The sequence below is a fragment of the Arachis duranensis genome, unplaced genomic scaffold (genome assembly GCF_000817695.3).
Source record: "Arachis duranensis cultivar V14167 unplaced genomic scaffold, aradu.V14167.gnm2.J7QH unplaced_Scaffold_165934, whole genome shotgun sequence".
Classification (NCBI taxonomy): domain Eukaryota; kingdom Viridiplantae; phylum Streptophyta; class Magnoliopsida; order Fabales; family Fabaceae; genus Arachis; species Arachis duranensis.
In genome coordinates, this window is record NW_026264258.1 from 1,278 (window position 1) to 26,696 (window position 25,419).

The 25,419-nt window shown below is 33.5% G+C and overlaps 4 protein-coding genes across 6 annotated transcripts; all 4 read right to left on the bottom strand.

Annotated features, from left to right (window-relative positions):
* Nucleotides 1–8,678: 8,678 nt before the first annotated feature.
* LOC107475254 (isoflavone reductase homolog) lies at nucleotides 8,679–9,891 on the bottom strand. Its single transcript, XM_016094888.3, has 2 exons — nucleotides 9,487–9,891; nucleotides 8,679–9,406 (listed from the first exon to the last, which is right to left on the bottom strand). The coding sequence occupies exons 1-2, from the start codon at nucleotides 9,814–9,816 to the stop codon at nucleotides 8,798–8,800; spliced, it is 939 nt and encodes a 312-aa protein (XP_015950374.1). The 5' UTR covers nucleotides 9,817–9,891; the 3' UTR covers nucleotides 8,679–8,797.
* A 774-nt stretch (nucleotides 9,892–10,665) lies between these two features.
* LOC107475263 (MOB kinase activator-like 1B) lies at nucleotides 10,666–13,657 on the bottom strand. Its single transcript, XM_016094896.3, has 7 exons — nucleotides 13,486–13,657; nucleotides 12,949–12,997; nucleotides 12,682–12,790; nucleotides 12,457–12,550; nucleotides 11,610–11,743; nucleotides 11,347–11,510; nucleotides 10,666–11,074 (listed from the first exon to the last, which is right to left on the bottom strand). The coding sequence occupies exons 1-7, from the start codon at nucleotides 13,506–13,508 to the stop codon at nucleotides 11,000–11,002; spliced, it is 648 nt and encodes a 215-aa protein (XP_015950382.1). The 5' UTR covers nucleotides 13,509–13,657; the 3' UTR covers nucleotides 10,666–10,999.
* A 595-nt stretch (nucleotides 13,658–14,252) lies between these two features.
* Nucleotides 14,253–16,643, bottom strand: LOC127743903 (cadmium-induced protein AS8). 3 transcript variants are annotated; one of them, XM_052256113.1, is made up of 4 exons: nucleotides 16,475–16,643; nucleotides 15,907–16,153; nucleotides 15,458–15,718; nucleotides 14,253–14,914 (listed from the first exon to the last, which is right to left on the bottom strand). In XM_052256113.1, the coding sequence occupies exons 2-4, from the start codon at nucleotides 16,145–16,147 to the stop codon at nucleotides 14,904–14,906; spliced, it is 513 nt and encodes a 170-aa protein (XP_052112073.1). In that variant the 5' UTR covers nucleotides 16,148–16,153; nucleotides 16,475–16,643; the 3' UTR covers nucleotides 14,253–14,903. The 3 variants fall into 3 exon arrangements, with proteins under 3 accessions (XP_052112073.1, XP_052112071.1, XP_052112072.1); XM_052256111.1 differs by having other exon boundaries at nucleotides 16,402–16,643; XM_052256112.1 differs by lacking the exon at nucleotides 16,475–16,643 and adding an exon at nucleotides 16,282–16,420.
* A 1,560-nt stretch (nucleotides 16,644–18,203) lies between these two features.
* Nucleotides 18,204–24,114, bottom strand: LOC127743883 (mechanosensitive ion channel protein 10-like). Its single transcript, XM_052256066.1, has 5 exons — nucleotides 22,702–24,114; nucleotides 19,671–19,794; nucleotides 19,269–19,562; nucleotides 18,988–19,190; nucleotides 18,204–18,911 (listed from the first exon to the last, which is right to left on the bottom strand). Exons 1-5 carry the CDS (start codon nucleotides 23,943–23,945, stop codon nucleotides 18,626–18,628), a joined length of 2,151 nt encoding a protein of 716 aa, XP_052112026.1. The 5' UTR covers nucleotides 23,946–24,114; the 3' UTR covers nucleotides 18,204–18,625.
* Nucleotides 24,115–25,419: the final 1,305 nt, after the last annotated feature.

Here is a 25,419-nt window from a genome sequence, read left to right on the forward strand (position 1 = left end):
AAATGCCATCTTTTAATAAATTATTTACTTGTGTACTACAATTGCTAATTATAAAAAGGTGCAACTCCAGTCAAATTATTTAATAGTTTTCAATTTTAAGTAAAGTTTTTTGTATTTAAATTTTTTTTAAAATAGTAAATTATATTTCATTAATTATTGAAAAATGAAATATAAAAATGTCCAAAAGCAAGACAGTATAATAAAAGATAGAAATTTCTCAAAACAATACACTGAAGATATTCATCCAACGGTGCATGATCGAAAAATAAAGAAAAATCTTAGAAAAGAAAGAATAATAAGTCAAATTGAATAAAACTAAGAGTTTGTTTCATGGAGATGACGATTTAAACTGTGAGTTCTTTGGATTTCACGGAACAATTAAACAGAGTTTACTAGAATGGTAGACGACATTATTGAAGTAGAACCTTTAAAAATTAAATGGTTGCGAGCTTTCCAGCAGTTCCAGCAAATGATGGCTAACAATTGAGAATTACGGTCAGAATTTTTCAACGGGTTAAGCATCTCTGTTGATGCAGCCCACTATGTTCAAAAATCGTTAGGGCTCTGACATTACGAAGATAACTCTGAGACCATACTTTTTTAATTCTAGAGTAATCGATCAAACAACGAGTGATTGTTTCTGTTGCTTTATGATAGCAGGGGCATATTGGCGATATAAATGGGATGTGGCGGTGAATCTGAGAAAGCATCGGAAGCCAACCATGGAGAGCTTTTCAGATAAATAGCTTAATTTTGTGAGGTAAGTTCAACTTCCATAGATCAATCTATGGCCTTTTCTGCTGCATATAATTAGGGTAAAGTTTTAGAGACGGATGGTGAAATAAATAGCCAATTTTAGAACCTAAAACTGTATTATATTGCTTGGATTTGTTCAAATTCCATTGTAATTTGTCTCTATTTTGCTAAATTTTGACTGATAAAATTCTGTCTGCAACGTCTTAGAAAAATAATTATTAAATGAGATTCTAATTCCAATTTCTGTTTTCAGTAATTAAGTTTTTAACTCTTAGAACTAACTCATAAATATCATGTTTGTTTGGCATGTTAGAAATCATTAAAGGATACGAAAGAGGCAGCCAAGGATTCTCAAAGGTTCGAATATTCTCTCCAGTACCCACAGTCTAGTTAAGACATTTTTCGACAATCTTTCAGCCTTCTAGTATGCTCCTTTATCTTCAAGAAGGTAAGATTCCAATTTCTGCAGTATAGCATTACCATCACCAAATTATTTACCTCTTAAGATTTTAGATAATAAAGAAGTAGGTTGTGTTACAGGCCACCAAAATTATTTACCTAAAAGCGCTATATTTTGAATTTTGAGATCTTTAAATCCAAGGCCTCCTTCTCTTTGTGGGCGGGTCATATTGTCCCAACTAATTCAAGCCATCCGTCTTTTAGAATTTTTTTTTTCCACTAGAACTAAGAAAGTAGAGAGTAAATTTTCGAAATTAAAATATCAGGCAACTTGAAGTAAGATAATGTATAAATAAAAATAGCTTCTTTCACTATTTTAAGCAATACCTATCTACCACCTAATGATAGAAGATTGTGCTTCTATCTTTAGATTTTTTTTCGAACTTTCTCTTTGATTATACTAAAAGAAGACTTTTTCAATTTAAAAACAGTAGAAGATAAATTAAAATATTTATCATAAATTTTAATATAATTAATATTCATAAAATTAGCTAGTAAAACACGAGTCGTAAAAAAAATATTGTGACTAAAAAAAACAGTACCCAAATCTTCACATAATAAAAAAGATAAAAGTAAGTTAATAACTTAATATGAAATTTAGTATAAAGATTCATGGAAAAAAAATCTTGCAATAAGGACGCAACAATGTATCCCATCTACATGAGCGGAATGTTAAAATATTTTTTAAAGTATAAATATTAGACAATTAATTTAATCAAATTAAATTTGGATACATATTTTTTTAGGAGTCATTTAGATAAAAATGTCAAAAATATTTTTTTAAAGATATTTTTTTAAAATTAAAATTTAATACATATAATTAATTAAATTATATTATTTTTATTAAAATTAGATCGAACAAATCAGTTTAACAAAAAAATTAATAAATTAAATTTTAAACTGATAAAAATTAATATTTTTCATAAAAAATTACTACAATTTTTCTATTATAAAACTATAATAAAAATATTTTAGTCATTTTTTATAATAAGAGGTATTGTATTCATTTTTAATAAAAAATAATATTAATTTAGACCGATTCAAAATTTGATTCACTATTTTTCGGTCAAATTAATTTATCTGACTTAATTTTGACAAAAATAACACAATTTAAGTAATTATATATATTACATTTTAATTATTAAAAAATATCTTTAAAAAAAAACGTTATTTGCATCTTTATGGGAGCATCTTTTTTTCATTATCATTAACATTATTTCTTTTTCTTTTTTCCTCCTTATTTTTTTATTTGATTAATCTTTTTTTTCGTTTTTTTTATTTTTCCTTTTATTTCATTATTATTTTCAATGTCATACAATTATTTTAACAATAATAAAAATATATTATTTAGTTATAAATAACACAAAATTTTAATGAATGACACAAAATTTTAAAAATTTATAAATTTAAAATTTTGATTTTTTTTTACCGAAAATAGAGAAATTCGAACCTCGACATCTTAAAAAATTATTAATTGGCCAATAATTTTTTTTACTAAAAATAGAGAAACTCAAATTCGCGACCTTTAAATAAATATAGAAAGACAAAAATACATTTAAATATATTTCAAATTTAAAAGATATATCAACTTTTTATAAATGACACAAAAATATCTAAATCTCTTATATATTTATGAAAAATGCTAGATAGACAATGACTTTATTGAACAATATGAACAACAGGCCCTAAAAATTAGCCCAATTAGATTACTAACACAATATACCCGTATACACCACTTCCCCAAAATCCTAATTTTAATCATTTTAATTACTAACATCATAATCATCCCACCCACTTCCCCTTTTTTGACCTAGGAATAAAAACTTTTTCCCTTCCCTACTATTCAAACGGCATTTAGGAAGTAGTAGCCTTTTCCTACCCCCAATTGAAACAGCATTGACAAAAGAGGACCTTCCCACATCCGGCGCTTCTCTTCTGCTGCATCCCGTCATCCATCCTGTCCCTCGCCGAACCGACCATCCCCGGCGCGCCTCCATTGTGAAGACGAGCAGCAGCAGGCGAACCCTCCTGTTGTCGTCGCGTGGAAGTCGCCCAGCCGCCACCCGCGTTGTCTTTTAACGGCCATCTCCCGAGGTTGAAGTCCCTGCATGTCCGTGCCACTTGGAGTCTTCCTCGGATAAAACCAGAGCAACCATGGTGTGTGTTTGCTTGCCCCTATTGAAGGTCAATCCCCCGATAGCCGTTTTTTCAAGGTTTAGATGTTCATAGTAATTTTTTTGTTATGATTGCATAGAAGGATTTTGTTGCTTGTGGGAATTGCTGGGCCTGTTTGACTTCTTCAAGTGTTTGTTAACATAAGGAAACTGAAAAGAATAATGACCCGTACGTGGTGTTGAGAATCCAATTTTTCGCGTCTTATTTTTTAATGGTTTACTGTATTTGGGTTTGTTTTGTCTCCGGGTATTAGTAAGTCAGCAATTGGTGTGAAGCACGTGCTTAAAATTTGTTGCTTTGTGAGTTGTTTAATCACTCTAAGTCGGATGGTCATTTCTATATATGAATGGATGGTTGAATTTGTTGCACAATTGTTTGAAATTTGGTTGAGGATGTTAACTTTTTTTCCCTTCCAATACCTAACCTAAAAGGGTGTCACATTTGAATAATTGTTCAATTCTCTGATTATGCATATTTGATTTTGAAGAGATAGATTTAAATTGGTATCCTGTTTGTTTATTTAAAGAAAAAATTGTAAGTATAATTTAGAATCAATTTACATTTTTCTAGTCTCAGATGAAAGTGTATTTCAATTTTTTCTCATATGTCTACTTGCATTTGATGCATTTGATTGGATAGGATCTAAATGAAAATAGTTTTGAGATTGAGTTTGACCGTATAAAGACTCTATTTACATGTTGATTAGCATATTTGACTACTATCGCAATTAATATTTGGGAACATTCTAAATAAAACAGCTTTAAACTTTAAAAACAATGAGTAAGTCAGTATGAATAGTCCTTTTGACACACCAGATCAAAATAAATAGTGCGTTGCCTTGAATTTGCAAGTTAATTGATCCGTTTGATTTTTTTAATACTTGCAGCGGTAAAATTATACTAGATGAATGTTTAAAGTTGAGCGTTGTGACATGATCTACAGTATTTAGAAAGTAATTTCTATTGTTACTAATCTTTGGAGCCTATCAAGTTGATTATATTATGACTTGTTATGGTGACTTTCGTAATCAGAAGTTCAATTTTGACTACTATGCTTCCAAGGACCTTGTTTTACTTGATTTTTTGTTATATGTCTATGTACTCATATAGCGCACGACTGTGGGTGTTCTGCTGTTGATTTTCATATTTTTTTGAAATTACAGTAAAGATTGTAATATCACATGGTTCATGGATGCTTGGATTAAAGCGAACTATATGAAATTTGATGGAGTTTGGGCTTGATATTTTAGAATTTTTTTCTTTATCTATTTCTGGTTCATGTGATTGACTTTTAATTTCTATGAATTACAGATATTCAATTTTGCAAGAAACGATGGATGCAAAAAAGAGATGGCTTTTAGTGGTGGCTTAACTAGATATGAGTTAAATTGGTTGTAAATACTATAGTTACATAATGTTTGATGTCTATATATTTATGACTTTATTATTTTCGATCATGGATGTTGTAAAGACTCGTATTAAAATTTTAAGAATAATACATAGTTATATAGAAATAATATTTTTTATGCGTGTGAAATTTTCTAAATAATGCAAGCGGACTATTGATGAACCTGCGAGGAAGAATCGGAATCAGAGAAAGCAATAGATGTACCTAGAGCCTGTTTGGGAAGTAGTAGAAGCTACTTTTTTTTTTACTTTTAACTTATGAAAAGTCACAATAAAAAAAACTAAAAAACAGCAACAAAATATATATTGACACACATTTCATATTCATTTTTTATTTTCACCTACCATATCATGCACAATAAAATAACAAATACTAACTATACAATAATTTTTTTTGTATTGCCATCAAGATTCTTGTGAATTAGAATTTTAATATCCATTCTCTTGTGTAAAAAAAATCGTATTTTTTCAGTTATTTATCTAAATACTAAAACTTTAAAATAAGTACTTTTATAACTAAAAATCAACACAAAATAACTTATTTATAAGTTGCTATTAATAAAAGTCTTTCTACTTTAAGTTCTTTTTCCAAAAGAGCTTATTTAAGTTGTTAACCCAATTGGACCTTAGTCTTAAGACCACAAATACCTTTTTCACATTATTTACGTGTTTTCATGGTGGAATTTTGTTACAACAGAAAGGATAATTTTCCATGGTGAATAACATTTTTAGTTCTCGAACTACTTTGATTCTGTTTCAAGATATTAGCGAAGCTTAAAAGTTATTAGTTAAGAATAACCATTTGGATACCAATAAAAATAACCATCTGCTATCATATGGAATCGAACATCCAGCCTCTATTATTTGTTACTATTTACACCCTACACCAAGACTCTTCTAAATAACCATTTAGGTTATAATAGAGATAACCATCTGTTAGTCTATAGAATCGAACATCCAGCCTTTTATTACTTGTAACTGACCACATACTCTACACCAAAACTATTACGAATAACTATTTAGGTACCAGTAAAAATAACCATCCGCTATCCTATTGAATCAAACATCCATATTAAAATACTTGCAACAGATCACACACTACACCCAGATTATTCGAAATAACCATCCGGGTAACAAAAGAAATAACCATTCGCTTTCCTATTAAATCGAACATCCAGTTTATAATACTTTTAACGAATCACACACACTACACCCAAACTATTCAAAATAACCATCTGGGTAACAATAAAAATAAACATCCGCTATCATTGTAACTAATTATACACACCACACCAAGGCTATTACAAAATAACCATCTGGGTACCAATAGAAATATACTAATAGAAATAACCATCCGCTACGCTATTGAATCGAAACCTACTTTCTTTGCATATGTTGCATAAAAATCCTAAGCCAGCTTCAAATGTTCAAACCGCATCCCAACTCTTGGTATTTCCTCTTCGGCAAGGCAACTATGATCCGATAACTGCGAATCAGTTCAAAACAGACATCATTCGATGAATATGAGAATTTATGGTCGATTCAAATATGCGGTTCACGGAAAAACAGCAATATACTAAAGACCAAACCTCATCAACAAGATCCGTGTCATCACTTCCAGTAATGTTCGTACATTCTATGACTTACAATCAAACATACATAAACTAATTAGATACCGTACTATTAAACAAGTTTCAACTAAAAAAATTTTATTAATATTTTTTTCAAAAATATCATTAAAAATTTATTACTATACATAACTTACAAGAAATAATAACAATGAAAAGTGTACTCATAAAAAATCCCACCTAATTAGTTAGGATATAGAGCATGCATGGATCTGTCACAACTGAATCGCACCTACACAACCTAAAACCAAGTCCATTTCTATGCTTTGAAAAGTCAAAAAACTCATAATTTTTTCTTGGATGTGAATGATACACTCCCATTCTCTATTTTCATTTCTTTAATTCCTTTCTTGCCAATCCTCTCTTATTTCTTCTCCTTCTTCTTTGTTTATTAATTAAATTTATTTTGTTTATAGTAGTAATCTGTGTTGTATGTATTGTAGACTTACTAATTAAAATTTTGGGACCTTTGAGTACTATATTGTATGTTATGCACAACTGTACATATTTTTTCTAGCAATATTATATAGTGTGAAAAAATAAAAAAAATACAAAAACAAAAAACACATTTAGTGAGCATCCAAAATGAACAGCATCTCCACTTAGAGCATATATTTTCATCTGTGAAATGAGTTGTGACCAAATTTGTTTGTGCATGCATGGAAACCATGTGGAATGTTTAAAACATACATGAATAGGTAGTTTCATTCAATTCACTTAACTAAACATGATATGTACTTCTTAAATTACACTAATCAAATGACCGAATTTAAAATTTTAAACCAATTTGGTGTTTAAACAAAACTAATAATCAAGTGTTATGTCAAAACTCAATCCAAACATCATTAAAAATAGCATAACATTACACAATTCTGAATTATAATACTTAAAGTTAACAAAATTTAAGATAAATGCTGGCCAAACATAAGAACTAAACAAAAAGTTTCACTTAGGCATTTCATCGAGTATATGGTGTGCACAATATGTAAACAGTGATTTTAAACTCAATTTAAGTAGCAATCAATTCAGAAAAATCAACCATCAAATATTTTAGAATCCAAAAAGTATCAATCCATTAATCTAAACCTAATCTAAACACTAAAAACAGAATTAAAAATTAGTTAAAATAAATAAAAAAAACACTGGCAGGAGGAAGCATGGAACCTGCGTTGGTGAAAGAAGAAGAATAGAAAGAGAGGGGTAGCAGAGGCAGTGTTACAGCGATACAGAGCTCACCCGCTGCTGGGTTATACTGCGATTTTTCGCTGGGGTTAGGCTTTGCACAGAGACCAGGAGTAGCGCACAGAAAATTGAGGAGAAATGGATAAAAAGAGGGAAGAAAAAGAGAAGAGAGGGAAAAGAGAGGGGGTAGGCGACGGTGGCCGCCGGTGGTGATGGCGGTGGTGTCAGACGGAAGGTTGGAGTTGGGTTGAGAGTGCAGAAGAAAAAAAAGGTCAAGTGAGAAGAAGACAAGATGAGAGGATAGTTGCAGAATTTTAATTCACCAATGTAAAAATCTTGATTTTTATTAATTTAAAAATGATTATTATTAGAATTTAATTAATCAAACTATTAATTACATTTAGGATTAATTTACCTTTTTAATCCCATTATTTACATTATTTACTAACATTAGTGTTCACCTATATTTTTCCTATATTTATTTAGTGCGTGTGATTGAATATAGGGTAAAGTATTAAATTGGTCCTTTATATTTGGGCGTAATTCTGTTTTAGTCCTTAATGTTTAAGGTGTCCTATTTGAATTCAAAAAAGTTTTATTTAAAATCAATTTAGTCCCACGATAAAGTCAAACTTAAATAATTAACGTAATGTCCTACATAACAATACAAGAATAAAATCAATAATTTGGAGAACAAGTACAAGCTCTAGAGGCACAAAATTAACTGTTGATACATCAATAAATTTATTTATTATTCTCTTTAGTTCTATAGAAAATATTTTATTTATATTATAAGAAAAATAATAAATAAATGTATTGATGTATCAACTATTGATTTTGTGCCTCTAGAGCTTGTACTTATTTCCAGATTTTCGATTTTGTTCTTATACTGTTATTATGTAGAACATTTCGTTAATTATTTAATTTTGACCTCACTGTAGGACTAAATTGATGCTAAATAAAATATTTTTAGATTCAAATAGAACACTTTAAACTTTAAGAACCAAAATAGAATTACCCTCGCCAATTTAATACTTTACCCTGCATATATTATAGTGGTACTCATGAATCATGAGACGGGGATTAGTAATTTATTTTTCCTACTGAAATTGTAAATTTGGTTACAGGATCGGAGAATGAAGAGTTGCTGCGCGCTTAAGTTTATTTAATTGTAAGGAAGGATGAAGAAAATTAAACATATATCCTGAGGTAGTGATCCATGCGTGTGTAGTTGACCTCTGGGTAAAGCATGGAAGCTTCTTCTCCATGGGGTCCGATTTCAAAATTGGTTAAACATCCCTCGTAGAAGATGTGATAGAAGTGGCCAATCCCAACCTGAAGCTTATAGTCCAAGCCCTTGAGTGTTGCGAGGAAGCCCTCGGGAGATATGTAGGTCTTGTGGAGCTGCTTTCCGATGAGAGACTCCCAGATTGCAATGAGGTCTGCCTGCGAGAGAATGTTGTCGGGAGGCCTCAGGTAGAGAGTCTTGTTGAGGGTGCGGGGGTCATCGATGGTCTTTATAGTGTAGGTGGCGACGTCGTCTTCATCGACGAAAACGGCCTTGAGTGTGCCATCTCCGAAGAGGTGGACCTTTTCCCTGGGAGGCACAAAAGATCCCATCTGAGACAGGCTGCCCGCAAAGTAGCCCGCAAATAGGTTGGCGGAGATGTACGTGAAAGGGATGTTTGCTTCCTCTATCGCCTTCCTCACAGCCATCTTGTCCTCAAATGTCACCCTTCCTGGCTCTAACGCGTCCCCCATCCTCGCTGGGTCCAGTCCAAACTCCGACGGCAAGAAGCGCTACAGACAGACAAGACTAGACTGTTAATTGATTGATGATGAAATTAGAAACTAAAATGAATTGAATGAATGAATGAAACCTTGACGTTGCCGGCTTCCTTGATGGCGTTAATGAGGTTGAGCTGCAAGCCAATGCTATGGCTCCTGATATGGACACCAGAGATGGCACTGATGACAACATCCACCTTCTTGACAGCATCCACAAGGCTCTGGTGGTCGGAGAAGGATGCCTCTATGAGGTGGGCCCCCTGCCTCTTGAAGGATAGCAGCATCTGCAGCTTCTCTATCTGCAGCGCCAACTCCGCCCTCTGAAGCACATACGTCTCGTGCCCCTCTGCCAGGCTTGCCCTCACTATTCTCCTCCCAATGTACCCTGTTCCCCCTACCACTAGCACCTTGCTCTTCCCCATTTTTTACTATCACAATACAAGCATCACTCCCTGCTGAATTAATGCTTTTATAGATAATTAAGAACAAGAGCCAGCAGCCGGCCTTGGATTCTGGCTCACGAACTGGCACTAAGTTGCTCAAGTAGTCAAACAGCAACCTTTACTATTACTAGTCTAACTTGTATGTACATTATATTATATTGTTTTTTCTCGTCATGTCACGCCACATATTTTTCAAAGAGTTATTTACCCTTTTGTTTTAAAGTAGTCTCTTTTCAACTATTGGTATATCTTGATTAAACCTTGCTTAATGATATGGGAAGAATGATCATGCTAACAGATGGAACTCAATTTCAGGGTGAAAGTGAAACTGAAAGTGACAGTCTACATAATCAACCATGAATTTTTAATTTTCTTCCATTTTTGCTTTCTCCACAGCCGACACGCTAGCTAGTTTCTTGTAGGATATATATCTAAGTAAAAACAAATCCACTCTCAAAATCAAATGTAAAATGAGCAGGCAAATTATTCTCTTCTCTTCCATACAATTGTTGTATAATTGTAAGGAGTTCCGTCAATCATAGATAGTAAAAGGCAGTTCCTTAGCATACTTTATTCTTTCCTTCATCAACCAATTTTAGACTACATTAAGATTAATTGAAAAGTGAAAACTAGAAATTTGTCACAGGTAATTTGCAACACATACCCATATTACATATAATGTGAGTAATCTTCCCCTCATCTGAAGACACTCTTCTAGCTCCCTCAAAATTCTTGTAGTTCCTATATTGTAATTGTAATATTTTACACATTCCTAAAACAATTCAGATTTCAGAGGGCAAAAACAAAACAGAAAATTACACCAATAAATAAATCAGAGAAATTACAGCATTGTTCTAGTTATTATTGTGATTTCTTATTGTTCAAATCCATAAATTCATACACATTACGTATTGCTATGTTAGCAATGAGATTTATTCCGGCAACAAGCCTTGCAAGATCAAAGTACTAACAATATTTCAGTAAGAAACATACAATCAGTAGTATGCATAATCCATTGCCTATGTCATGTTTTGTGGCAGTGAAGGATAAACTAGACCTGCTGTATCTCTGCTAGAACATATCTAACACAAATACAAGTAATCATTTAGTTATGTTTCTCAGTAATGATTTATCAAGATGCGGTTCAACCCTCTTCACATATCTAGTATGGTACGACAATGGATTCTATGAGCTCTTGAAGGGGAGCCAGCTCCTTCTTGTCAATCAAACCAAATTCCTGCCAAGGAAAAAAAATACCCTTAATAACCTTGTGATGTTAACAATTAGAAACAGTTTCTAAACCAGATGACGATAAACCAATAACAACTAGCTGATGAACATTAATAATATTATCATATCAATTTGCTGATTAACTCTATTAATACTATCAAGATGGCTACCACAGTAAAAAATAAAAAATAAATAAATAAATAAAATGCTCCGGCAGTTCACACCTGTGATCAAACGAAAAGCCAGCCAAAGAAATATTTCAACATATAAGAGACTTACACAGGTAAACAGTATAAAATGCTTGAAGCAAGTGTTTAGGTGGGCCTCTTCCTTGAGGCTCACAATTTTCTGAAAGTGAGAATGGTATATGTGAGCATATACTCGGAACAGTCGCTTGAATATTGTCTTCACAACATCCTTGAAGTTGGGAGGAAATGGTGCACCTACATGAATCCATGGGTTATTACAACACATGAAATGAAAATAAATAAATATTGATTATGAGAACCTAAGAATCTGTTGGAAAGAAAATAAATATTTACCAAGCTTCTGGGGGAATATGGACTCGTCATCAAGCTGTCCTTCAATCCAGTCCATTAGATATTCTACATATTTTGGAGCAGAAACTTCAATAGGTTTCTTGATTTGTACACCATCTGCCCATCTATACTCATACCTGGAGTTTTCATGTAACAGCGCAACATGAGAACTAAACATATGATTACAGAATGAATACAAGTTGCAAGAATTTCCATTAGCATTAATGGAATGATGCTGATTAATTATACGAAAAGTACTTGTAAATGCAAAAAATTGATATAACCCAATAAAGATCAAATCTAAGCCCAAAATTCACAGATGGTAAACTCCTCTCCATGACAGAATATATTGAAAAATTATATTGCTCTAAAGTAGGGAAAAAAAGCCGATGAGCACTAAAATCTTGAGCAATGGAAGACAAAACGTGCCTAATTAGCCTGTTCAGCTGCAATGAGGAGCACAGGGATATAGGATCATATATCTCCAGCTCAGTTCCTAAAATCATGTCTATGTTTAATTAACTAGTCATGTTGATTTCAATTTATTAAATATTGGGTAGATTCTTAAACCGCAGTTGGCATGAATAAGAATAACAATACATAATGAAAAGGTATGAGAAATATAGGAAAAAAAAATTACTATTGGCTGATTTTACACCCAGAAACTTAATTATTAGGATTAGAAGCATACAGCAAGGAATGGAAACCTCAATAGTGGTAAGAAAGTGATACTCATATTCTCAATTTTAAGACGTGATCTAAGCTCATAACAAATCCAATATTCTAAACTTAATTTTGCATTTTACACAACCATGTTAGTTGAATGAGGAGTCAGTTAGCTATAACATACTTGGGACCAGCAGACATTGTTCGACAATTCTCAGGTGTGCAAAACTCTGTGAGGGTGCCATAAAGAAGATTGACCTGGTTGAAGAAATCAACAGCTGCAATGTGACGTATTTCAGAATAGTATGTGAGGTAAATCAGGAAAACAAGGAACCAATGATAGGCAATAGGAAACTGCAAAATAAATATACTGCGCCGAACAGTGCAACAGAGAGAGAACGATAGTTACTGTTAACAGCAAGCCACTCATTTAAATCCTCCCCAGGTGGTAGCTTTACTGCTTCCCTCAGATTTCCACTACCTAGTGTAGCATCAATGTGCTGTCTAAGTTGTGCTCCCTGTGATACAAAGAAAGAGAAGAATCATAATTCATAAATTGTGTCCTAACGACCTAAGAAATATGCATTTCAATTTTGATAAGAGTCAGCATCATCCAGTTCCGAAACAGTTTTAAAGAAAAAGATGAGATATTACTGCTTCAACATAAGGAACCAACCTTACTCCCAGAAGGTGCACTTTTCTTGGGGCGGAATGTTCTCTGGTTTCTGTTGCAATTTGTCAGATCGAATAATATATGAGTAAAACATCGAGGAGAATAAACCTAGATTGAATTAATAGAAATATTGATTGGCATCTGTAAGTTATAACTAACTAACTAACTATTCATGCTTACAACTTACAACTTAACAATTCCAGCTTAATCCGAAAACGACAAAGAAATCCTTAGAAAGCAGTAACATTTAAAGAGGAAGAATAGAAATTGCAGGTTGAATTGGATTGCGTTGCGAAATTGGGTTGTCAGATGAGAGAGAGAGAGAGAGAGAGACAGAGAGAGAGAGAGAGAATGGAAGACAAGAGGATCCGAGAGACAGAGAGAAGATCAATGATAAAAGTTTGAAAAGGAGATGATAACTAGAACAGATCAGATCATAGATGAATAATAATCCATAGATTTGAAAAGATGAGAAGGGGGAACGGAGGAAGGAAAGGTGAGAAATATGAATCGGAAGTAGTGGGAAGAGGCATGACTCACCTGCCGAGACCAAAGAGGCTCATGGCTGGGCTCAGGCTCAGGCTCAGGCTCAGGCTCCGAGAGATGTTGTTTGCTCTTCCTTTGACCGATTGCGTTCGCCTGATGTTGCTTTTGGAATCCTCGCCTCCCAATAAAAACCATTCACAACATAATCGCTATATTATGAGCATTTTAATCACTACAAACAAAACTTGATTATGGAACATAAAATATTAACTATTATGGAACATAAAATATTAATTTTCTTTCATTCAGACTTCATTTCTTTATACATATATCAATCTCATATACGGACACACGTATTTAGTATTTACACAAAAAAATCTTTAAAATGGAAATTCAGTTTTTTTTTACAGAAATAAATAAATCAAAAGATAATTTAATTTCTTTTTATCCATATAAAAAAGTTTCACCTCTCCTCATCCTACTAATTGTCAAATATGAAATATCCTTTAAATAATAATTTCTAATGTGGACTTGGGATATCAAATGCAGCATACTGCTAAATCCTAACTGATTCCCCTTAGACGAGAGTGGGAATGAGGCCATCTCCTTCAGTTGTCTTGAAAGTAAGTTCCAGAGAGGCTAATCTACCACACCCACCTATGCCTAGGCAAATATAGAATCCATTTGGTTAATGCATAACATTCTTGTTTATTCTTCAATTTGTCCAAGTTTGAATCATATTTTGGGGTGGGGGAACGGGGAACCCCACTGTTTACTTCTTAGTCAAGGCATAGTAAGTATATACTGGGTCGACATCCGACTTGATAAATTTAACCTTATATCATTTAGTCTTGATGGAAAGTTGGAAACGAATGCTAGTCCCTTTACCCTTCTCGGTATGTTGGTTGAAAATTTAGGATCATAGCTTTCTATAAGAAATAGAGAAAAGGATAGATAAGTCATTGACTTTTTGATCCGCATACATTTAAGTCTTCGAAAATTTGAAAATGCATTTAAGTCCATGACCTTTTCAAAACCTGACATATTGATCGCTCATGTTCATTTGGGTCTGTCAAACTCAACGGAAAATCAAACATGACTTCCGTTATACTGACCTGGTTGATACGGATGCACACGTGAGAGAGTTTTTTAAAATTGAACAAATTAGATTCAGGAATCGATATGTCCAGATTTTGAAGAAGTCAGGGACTTAAATGTATTTTTAAATCCTCAAGGACTTAAATATCCGCGAACCAAAAAATCAAGGATCGATTTGTCCTTTTCTCTAAAAAATATATTTGACAACAATATTAAATATACAACTTGAGTTTGTCAAACAAGACAGTAAACATAACAATAATATACCTCAAAATAAGACATTTGGTTTTCCTGCTATTAAGTTAAAAACAAAAAATAGAAATGATCCATCAAAGTTGTAACCACCATGCTGAGAGTTGTGGAACTCGAACCAATCAATCTTTGCCTGCAAATAACATACGCAATTGGTTCAAGTTAAGTCTCTTTAGCAAACAGCAACTACTGAAATTACACAATTAAGGTTCAGGGGTAAAGAGATGAAAGGATCATATGTCAGACGCTTCTTGTTAAATCCACAAAAATATACAGCTTCCCTTCAAACCAGACACTTGAAGAGTTGAAGAGTTCAGACCACATCATATGACAAATTCTCCAATTTATACTATGTCAACAGGAATCTATGATATGCCTATATTACAATATTGCAGCAAAATTCCAACAGAATCTTCTACATAAGACAAAGTGTGAAATCATAAATTCTGATGTATAAAATCTGAAATTGCAATTCAAAGTCACTCCAGCTAGCATCCAGGAAGTGGAGAGATTTATAAGTCCATGAAAAATGAAGTAAGAAAAATGAGCAATGAAAGAAAGATAAGGCATAACTAACAGGTAACATCAATGCATACGACCAAAGTTCCAAAAGGAGGACAAACAAATGAACAATCAAGACAAGAAATGAACTAATTAACTAGAGGCAAAGTGATACCCCTACGAGAAGAAAGCTGGTCATGGAATGTGCGCATACTGTTACAGGCAGATGTAGCAAGCAATGATAAGTCATTTTTCATGCTCAAGAAATCAAATCCCTTGACTGATAAACGCCTTTCCCTAAAGTGACGTAATTTGTCACTAGCTTCCCTTTGGAGGTCAAAGACACAAGATAAGTTTATAGTCCAGCCATTGCATGGTGCATTAAAACCCTTAGATCGTGCTACCTCTAACGCTGAATTTCTTGTTGCCATGATAACTGCATTAAAAAGAAGTTCAAATTTTATGTACATGAGTCTAAGACTACAATTATTTGCATCAACTAATTGAGAAAATGATGATACAGAAGTGCATACAGCAAAAATTATAACTCTTTAGACAACTCATGCATGAAGTTGCAATTTGAGAAAAAAAAGCAATGGTTGGACATATTGACAGAGGTTTTACCATTATAAGGAGCTTCAAAGATAAAGTTTGCAGGAAGGCCAATACCAAAGCCAGCGAGAGTGAAGCCCACATTGAATCCAATGCCACAACCAGATCCAACATAGCCTATCACTTCAGGGCCGAACCCCGGACCCCATCCGACTCCACAACCAACACCCACTCCCATTCCCCAAAAGGCACCATAAGTTGGATGAACAGGGTTCCATCTCTTATATCTTCTAAACAATCCTTTGATAATCATTTGGAGCTGAGAATAGAGAAAACGTAAGAAATTACTAAGCCTAGACCATAAGTTGGAATTGGAAAAATAAATAAGAGTCTATGAATACAGATGTTACAAATATTGTAATTTGCAATTAAGGAATGGATCCTTACAAAAGCCACTTGGGTCATTGATCAAACAGCATAACGACATAACTGAATAACTCGGGAAATGGGGAATGATTGGCAGTAATTATGAGGAGACATATTAGAGAGTAGCAATATAACCAAAACCTTATATTTCCAAAGTGTCTTAGGTAGCCATAGCATCAACTGAAGGAAGGAAGGAAGAGGTAGTAGCCATTACCAAGAAATTGAAGTTTGAAGGAAGGAAAGCGTTACAGGCGCAGTGGTTTATACTTTATTCGTCGCTTATTTGGGGCATTGGGTTCTTCACTTCTTCCTATAGCCTTACAGCATACATCACAGCAGAGTAGTTTACTAGCTTCGGGTTCTGCCTAAAATTAAATGGCTATGTTTTTGGATTTTGCTCTTTATTTATAATAACCGTAAAAACTAAAACTTATGCACGTTTCAGTAGAAAAGTAAAGACAAATGCACTGGGGATTTGGGTTCGGCCCGTTTATAACTTCATATAAGCCCACTGCCCACCACCCCCTCCCACTGCTCCCTTCCCCCAAAAAAGGAAATACTTTATACCAAAAAAGGAAAGAAAATACTTTTTCTTCGTATTAAATATATTAAAAATTTTTAAATTATTTATTTTGTTAGATTATTACCATGACGAAATAAATAAAAATATTTTTTTTGGTTAGATATTAAATTAATCATATTACGTGTATAAAAAATATATTATATATTAAAAGTATGTAAAGTAATATATGCTTTAACAGACTAACAGAATTAGAAACTAACTAGAAAGCTAACAAATGCTTAACTATGTCTAACTAACCTTTATCACTTGTAATTACGTTTATGCCCTTAACAGTCCTCCTCCCTTTCAAATTTAAGTGGGAGTTATCGCACACTGTAAGTTTGATGTTAAATTTGTCAAACAAACTTTGTGATAAAAAGCTTAATTACTATATCTGCTATTTGATCTTGTGAGGGGATATGCACAATGAATAGCTTTTCCTGAGTTACTAAGTCCCTTGAGAAATGCAAATTCAATTCCAAATGCTTACATGACATCTACTATATAGAACTAAATTTGCAGCAAAGGACAAACATTTTGGTTGTCATAATAGATAGTTAGTGGCACTTGTTAATATATCTTCAGCTCTTCTTGTAGCTATTGGATGAACATGATCTCTGTTTGTGCTGAGCAGAGAACACGGTATTCAGCTTCTGTTAAACTCCTACTTGTGATCATCAATCTCTCTAGTCCAATCTACATCAGCAGTTGCAAGAATTCAATAGTCTATACATTTGTTAAAAATCAACGCTTAACTCACTGTACATATGAAGAATCTGAGTATCCTTTTTACTGATTTCCAATGCAATTCAGTTGGATTATGCATAAATTGTTAAACTCTATTCACAACATAAGAAAGATTAAATCTTGTAGTTGTCAAGTATTGTAGTGCACCCACAATGAACTTGTACAATTTAGGATTCTCACGAAGTCTTGAATATGAAGAGTTAAGCTTAGCTGAACTCATCATTAAAGTTGGCATATGGTTGGCAATCATCATGCCCCATCCTTCAAGGGGTTCAATGACATATTTTTCTTATCATAGTAGAGTGAAAACCTATCCTGATCTCTGATAATTATTTTCAAGTTTCACAGAAATCGGACGAGAGCAGGCTTGGTCGATTGAGACCCAGCAACGATGAATGCCATGATTGTGGCAGAGAAGAAAAAGCTTAAAGAATGAACAAGAAAAGAGGAGGATCGAAAAAAATTCAGAGAGATTCACCAAGACTGACTCTTGATACCATCTTGTAATGAACAATACTGATGAAAACAGAGAACGAAGAGTATTGAAACAGAAATTGAATATGCATTGAGAAGTAATGAGAAAACAAGTGAGTGAGCAGTAGCACAAGCACTACTATATATAGTTGGGAGCTAACAGACTTAAACTATAGATGGAAAATATCTCTAACAGAGTAACAGAATTAGAAACTAACTAGAGAGCTAACCAATGCTTAACTAGGCCTAACTAACCTTTATCACTTGTACTTACATCCATACACTTAACAAGTAGTACTTGCATGTGTTAATTCTAGTTTTTTTCTCCCGCTAATAGCATACATGTATCAAAGTATGGAAAGAGAGCACAATACAGTAGTATATATAAGATAAGCGAGTTGAATTGTTGAACTACTAATAATAATAAACAATGTACAAAGTACCATTTTAATGATGAGTTAATACCATAACATGAAGTGAAGCACACAAGATTTATGGAGTTTGAAAGGAACATAATTTGCAAGAAATATTAATGAAACGAAAAGAGACGGAAGTTGGTATGGTGTGTCCGATCTCATCAGATCATGATTGAAAGACAAGTCTGCCATTATTAATATTATTATTTTCCATGTTCATCTGGGTAATGTGGATCTCCTGAGGGAGGAGATTGTACTTGACAGCATGGATCTCAAAGATCTTTTTGAGTTCCAGGAGGAGCTCAGTGATCCTAATGCTCCTTTCGCCATAGTTCTGATGATTGATTGTGTGTTGCACACACAAGCACAACTTCAGCTTGTCCACATTCTGTATTTCTTTTGCTATCACACTGTGCTTTGGATTCCAATACTTTGGCTTGCTCTCAATGTAACTGTAACACGACAAACTAATAATTAGCAACAATAGTGTGATTATTAAGATAGAAGGAATAACATTGAGATACGTACATTTGTATTGATTTCTTGAGTGCAATGATAGTCTCCATGGGAGTAGAAGCATCAATGGTGAAATCAATTGAGTCCCACATCTCTGGACTCCTGTAGAAATTGCTGATTGGCTTATTCAGCAGAACTGCATTTGGGTAGTATATTTTCTCGTTGTCGTATCTAAGAAACACTGTTGACAAGATATTCATCTCTTCCACGATCATCTGCATGCACAGACATATAGTAAGTATATATATATAGTAGAAGAATAATAATGAAATGACGATGATTACGAGATATACATGAACACCGTCAATGACGCAGCGGTCTCCAATGTCGAAAGGATGCATGACAAAGACGAAGATGATGGCCTCCAAGACGGTCTTGCAGGTACCTTGGAAGGCAACCCCAATCAACACGATTTGCGTCATGCAGAAGAATATGATCTTGAGCGTAGCCACTCCCATCACCAGAAGGATCACAATGATTATTATCACACTCACTATCGCGCTTGCTAGTTTGTGAAGCTGCTGCACTGCTGTTTTTGTATCATTCAGTGATTGTGCTAGTGCCTTTCGTTCGTAGTATGCTCGAATCTGAATAACATTATTAATTAATTATATACATGCGTACTATTCTTCATTATCAACTTAATTTATTATTTAATTTATGATAATTAAAAACAACACACTTGTAATTCTTACCACCCAATTTCTAAATGATGATCTGCTGATCTTCCCTGTTTCAAGGGCACCTTCGAAGAGAGGGAATATAGTATGTATCTCAACCCTCTTCAGAAATCTCATCAAATCCTCCTCTTCAATGTACCTTCAATAAATTATTTGTTGAATTAGGCACAAAAGTCAACATGATGATATTAGGATATCTTGTCATGTCATTTGGAGCGAACTAGGACTAGTGATGGATCATATGCAAATTAAAGTGGTTCAGCGCACTAAGGATTGAAAAGAAAAAAGATTGGAAGAAGTCAAGGGTTGATGCTGTCTGGAACCATGTGGATTTAGGTCCGTTGACATGGATCATATTCATATATTCATAGTGGGCTTTTATATATATACACACTATATAAGATAACTTTAGAAAAAAAGTTTAGAGGCCAACACTTTTATTAAAATTTAACGGTACTTAATTAGGAAAAAAAAGTGAATAATTCTGCACTATTAGATAAAATTTCACAGTATTAAAAATATTAATAATGACTACAAATCACAATACCACACTCTTCCTATGTTAGTGCAAAATTGTGGATTAGATCAGAGTAGGGAATGAAGGTGACAAAGCACTATGCCTATGCTGTCAATTTCCGGGGTTAATAAGATTTCAGGGGATTATAAGACAAAATAAAAAGTAAGGACCACAGGAATAACCAGTAAATTAAACTTTGAAGCCACCAAGAAGGTTGGTTCTCTATGATTGTGCTCCAATAAAGAGGCAATAGCAAGAGCAATTCACCCTTTTCTCACATGTGATGTGAGGGGAGCCTCATCACAGTCTGGCTAGCACAACTAGTTCCACCCTACACTTTTAGTCTTGTCCTCAAATCACACACCACCTACTGAATTTCACCACGTTTTCCCCAAGCTTCAGCTCTCTTCCCCCATCATATTTATCTACCATACTTAAATTTTACGTACTTTTTAGATTTTAAGATTATAAATGTATATAGACAAGTAAAAATTAAGTAAAATCTACAATTACTTTGATGTAAAAGTGGTGTCTAATTGAAAAGTACCCTTTTAAGTGTATAAATATCATTTTCCACTTAATTGGCCGATTAAAATAAATAGGAATAACTAAATATTTTTTTATGAGAAAAGTTTAAGGAAAAGTACATTTTATTATTTTTGGTCCACACTTTTAACTATTAATCTAATTTTTTTAATCTAATAATCTAATAACATATTTTTTAGTTTATATTTTTAAATATTAACGATTAACCGTTAGTCAAAAAAAATCTAAAAAACCAACTACATCGTCAGTCAACTCAAATTAATTCTTTGTATTTTTAATTTTAAAATTCAAAAAATTAGGAGTAGTGACGTTGTTTTTTCTTTTTTATAACAAACTTTTTAATTTAAAACTAATTAGCTCTAATTGACTATACTCCTAATTGATTCTCTAACAAAATCAGTTAGTCAAAAACAATAAACTCTGCACACGTAATATTTTTCTTTTTTATATACTACTGTTTATTTATATTCATATTCATATGAATGAATCTTTACTTTATATATACTTGTACTATTTGTTGATTAATATATCATTTCTTATTGACATGTTAAGAAGAAATGACTTTAACCTTCTATATAAGAGTATATTTTTCAAGTAATTTTAATGTTATATGAGAAGAAATATTTATTTTGAATAACTACATCAATATATTGTTGGATCAACACTTATTTTATCATTATTATAGAATTTTGTCGTAGCTTCTTAATTTAATATATACTCTTATATAATACTTTACATTTGAATTATTTTAAGTGTTCAATTAACTTTTGTCTTTTTAATATTTATCTACAATCATATTATATGCACACAAAAAAATTAACTATCAAATTAATCATCGATATAAAATATAAAATATAAATATGTATAAAAGATGAGTTAACAAATACATATATAAATAGTAACTAATTTTTTATGATCACATAGCATTTTTTATTTATTTAAATAATTTGATAGCCTAAAAATAAAACTTTTGAAAAATGTTAAAAGACGACCACTTTTTAGATAAAATAAAATGAGGGGTAATGTTGACCAAGGCAAAACCCTAAATGCCTAGCATTTTCTCAAGGCAAATGAATAATAATAATAATAATAATAATAATAATAATAATAATAATAATAATAATAATAATAATATGAAAAATAAATAAATAAGCATAAATATTTATTAGTCTAACATTATATATAAATAAAGAAGTAATCATGAAAGACCAAAATTATTATTAATATATACTATCAAATATTTAGTTCTCCCAAGAGTAGTAGGCTAAGTTGCACGATAATTCCATTGACAAATTAATAATCAATATCAAAGTAGTAGTAGTTTGAGAGTACTGAATGTATGTAATCTTCACAAATTAATTGTCAACTTACTATGAACTGAAGAAGCATATTATGCTGCATGGGAAGGAAAAGCATTTATGAGATCATCATTTATTTGAACTGTACTACTAATGTGGTCGAAGGAAGATTATTTATATATGAAAATGTATGTGTATAAAGAGACGACAAAAAATCAAAATAATTAAAATGCTAATATATTATATTAAATAGATTAATTAAATATATTAAATTATGTAATATTTTTAATTATTATCTTTGAATAAATTTGTAAAACGATAATATTTGATAAATAATAAAAAATGATTTAAATAGTTTAAAATTATTTTATTTATTATCGTTAAAATAAATTTATCTTTTTGCGTAGGATTGCCGTTTATAAAAAGGTGAAAACTCTACGTAAAGTTGATATCTCAGAATTGTTAGATGAAAATTTAATTAAATCAGTCAAATCATCTAACGGGAGCACTTGAATTTCTACTTTATAAAGATAGAGGATTGAGCTGTATAGTTATCTTGTGTTACGTACCTTTTAGCATGTAATAGGTTTAACATACGTAGATTGACGAGGTTAGTGATGAATTAGTTGTTTGGGGAGGTTGAGATGGAAGAAGCAACAAAGAAGAAATGGCATGAGCTTATTACTTGGCAGCAGGTTTGGCGACGTTGTTGAAAATCCGCTGAGCGCAGTTTCTAGCTTCCCATTCACTGTTGATCTCAGACTCGGCGGTGGCGAAATCATCCACGGTCCTGGAGATGGTGGAGAGGCCGGAGGAGCGAACATAGTTGACGAGCCTCTTGACGCTCCAGGCGGAGGCAGTGCTCTCCATGCTCAGCTCCCTCAGCTTCTCCATGTCAATCCTCCTGGACCCCCCAAACCTCTCCTGCTGCTGCTTCTCCTTTAGCTTATTCAACCTACTCCTGGCAGGCATCGACTTTGAGCCGCCCCCCGTGAGCTGGCGGTGCTGCTGCAGTATCTCCTCCGCGTCCTCCATGGGTGGACCTGAGAGAGTGTCGAGGATGTAGTGATGGAAGACGCTCTCCTTCATCCTGTCGAAGTAGGTGGCCACGTGAAAAGAGGATGCCAGCATCTTCACGAGAACAATCTTGACGAGCCATATGATGGCCCCAACCAGCACTGCGACCAGTGCCTGAAACACCTTGTTCAGGAACTTGTGGTTCTTCTTCTGCACGTCGTCGAACACCACGCTCCAGTATGAAAGAAGCACCAGCCCTAGCCACAGGCAGTTCCTTATGCTCTTCCTCAGCCCGTATATGAAGTACAGCACCTTCTCTCTCAGCATGAAGTTCCTCTCTATCACGAACACCGTCACCCCCACCACCCACCCCGACACCAACCTCCCGCTGAATGTCACCATCACCATCAAGCACCACTTCCATATCTCCAAACCCACCATGTGCATCTTCTTTATCCGCGTTATTACCAGCGAACAAACCAAGCATGTTGCTATGCTCAGGAACACCACCCACTCCACCACTACCCTCCACCTCACCTTCTTCCTCCTCCTCCTCTCCTGCAACTTATTCCTCTCTCCCTCACCCTCCTCCTCGATCTCTTCTTCTTCGTCCCACCACTCCTCCTCTTCCTCTTCGTCTTCGTCCACGTCCTCATTATTATTGTCGTTGTTGTTCTCCTGGGAAATGCTTGATAGCTTTCTGCCGAGATGGTGGTGGGGATAGTAGTTATTGTACTCGAGGATTCTGGATTTGGGCTTCGAGAAGCTGAGACGGTTAAGGGTTTTGACCCTCAAGGGGTGTTGTTTGGGGGGCTTGTTGTCCACGGAGGAGGAGGAAGGGGGTTTCGGATGGTTAGTGTGCTGGTCAATGATGACAGCAACATGATCTGAGGACTTAGCTTTCTCATCCATGTGTGTTGAGGTAAGGGAGATAGAAGAAACAAATAGGAGTAGCTGCGTACAAGTGGTATGAAACTATGAATACACTAGTTACCCAAACGGACGTCTATTTATAGAAACACAATTTCAAATATGGACCTTTCAGTTTAGCAAAATTGTTTGGACACTAATGTTGTCACAGATAAATTAAGCATGTGAGCAACATGATCAGCAGAAACGGTTTGCAAGTTGACTTGTGTTTGCATGAGTTGGGCCTCTCAGAAAGTGCCATTATACCTTAGTGCGCGCATTGGCATGATATGATAAAGAGCTTCTGCAAGGAATAAAGAAAACACCATATTGGACACTAATGTCTCAACACATATCATCATGCGCATGATGAAAACCTCCATAATGACATGATGCAGAAATTCTTAAAAAGTGGCAAAGCAATTGACACACGCACATGTCACATCAACATCATCTATCATATATATTTGAAGCCTTAAACTGTTAAACAAGCATAATGTAGACCGGTTATTGTATGACCAATATGTAATTAACACCCACACAATGGGTCAAATCATTTAGAATTATAAGTAATTGAATTATCCATATTTAAATGTAATCGGCTATACTTGTACCAATTATTAGGTGAATTTTATGGTATTTTAATTTAGTGTTTAATTTTTATCTAATTTATTTTTTATGATAAATTTTTATCGGTGGCTAAGAAAAAAGGGATTGAATTTTAGCTCATTTTTATAGAGAGTTACTTTTTGTCCTTTGAAATAGCATCAAGAGATTTTTCTTTTTTTTGTCTCGTAACTAGTCAAGAGACATTTTCTTTTTGTCTTATAACCAGTCAAGAGATATTTTTCAATTGGGGAGTGTTAGGTAAACAATGACTATCTTGAACAATATGAACAACCACCAATCAAATAAAAATACACTACACCCTAATTTAATGCTACTAATTTAAATTTACTCTTTTAACCCTATTAATTCACATTGTTCACACATTGTTCAAAAATGCTGTTGGTTACCTATACTTTTTCCTTTTCAATTTTGTTTTCTATGCAACAGAATCAGAAATTGAGTAGAAGAGAGAGAGAATCACACCAAGAAGTATCCTGGTTCAGCTGCTAAGTGCAATGCAGCCTACATCTAGTCTCCATCACAATAATTATGAAATTTCACTATAATCATACAGATTACAAATGCCAATTCTCCCTAGGAACTACCCTTCCTATCCGGGACAAGTCCAGAATCTATCTCCAATCCTGAACTTGACTTGGTCACCTACCAAACTTTCAACTGGTAAGTGCTAACCTAACTTGTAAGGGGATTCCCACAGAATCATGATACACAACACATAGATGTACAAAGGACCTCTAAGACACCTATGGCTTTTTCTTTAATTTTGTACACTTTACCTTTTTTTACTCACTAGTTTTTTCTTACAAATTTCACTGTTTGTCTTTTTTCACCATGCCAGACAGACAAA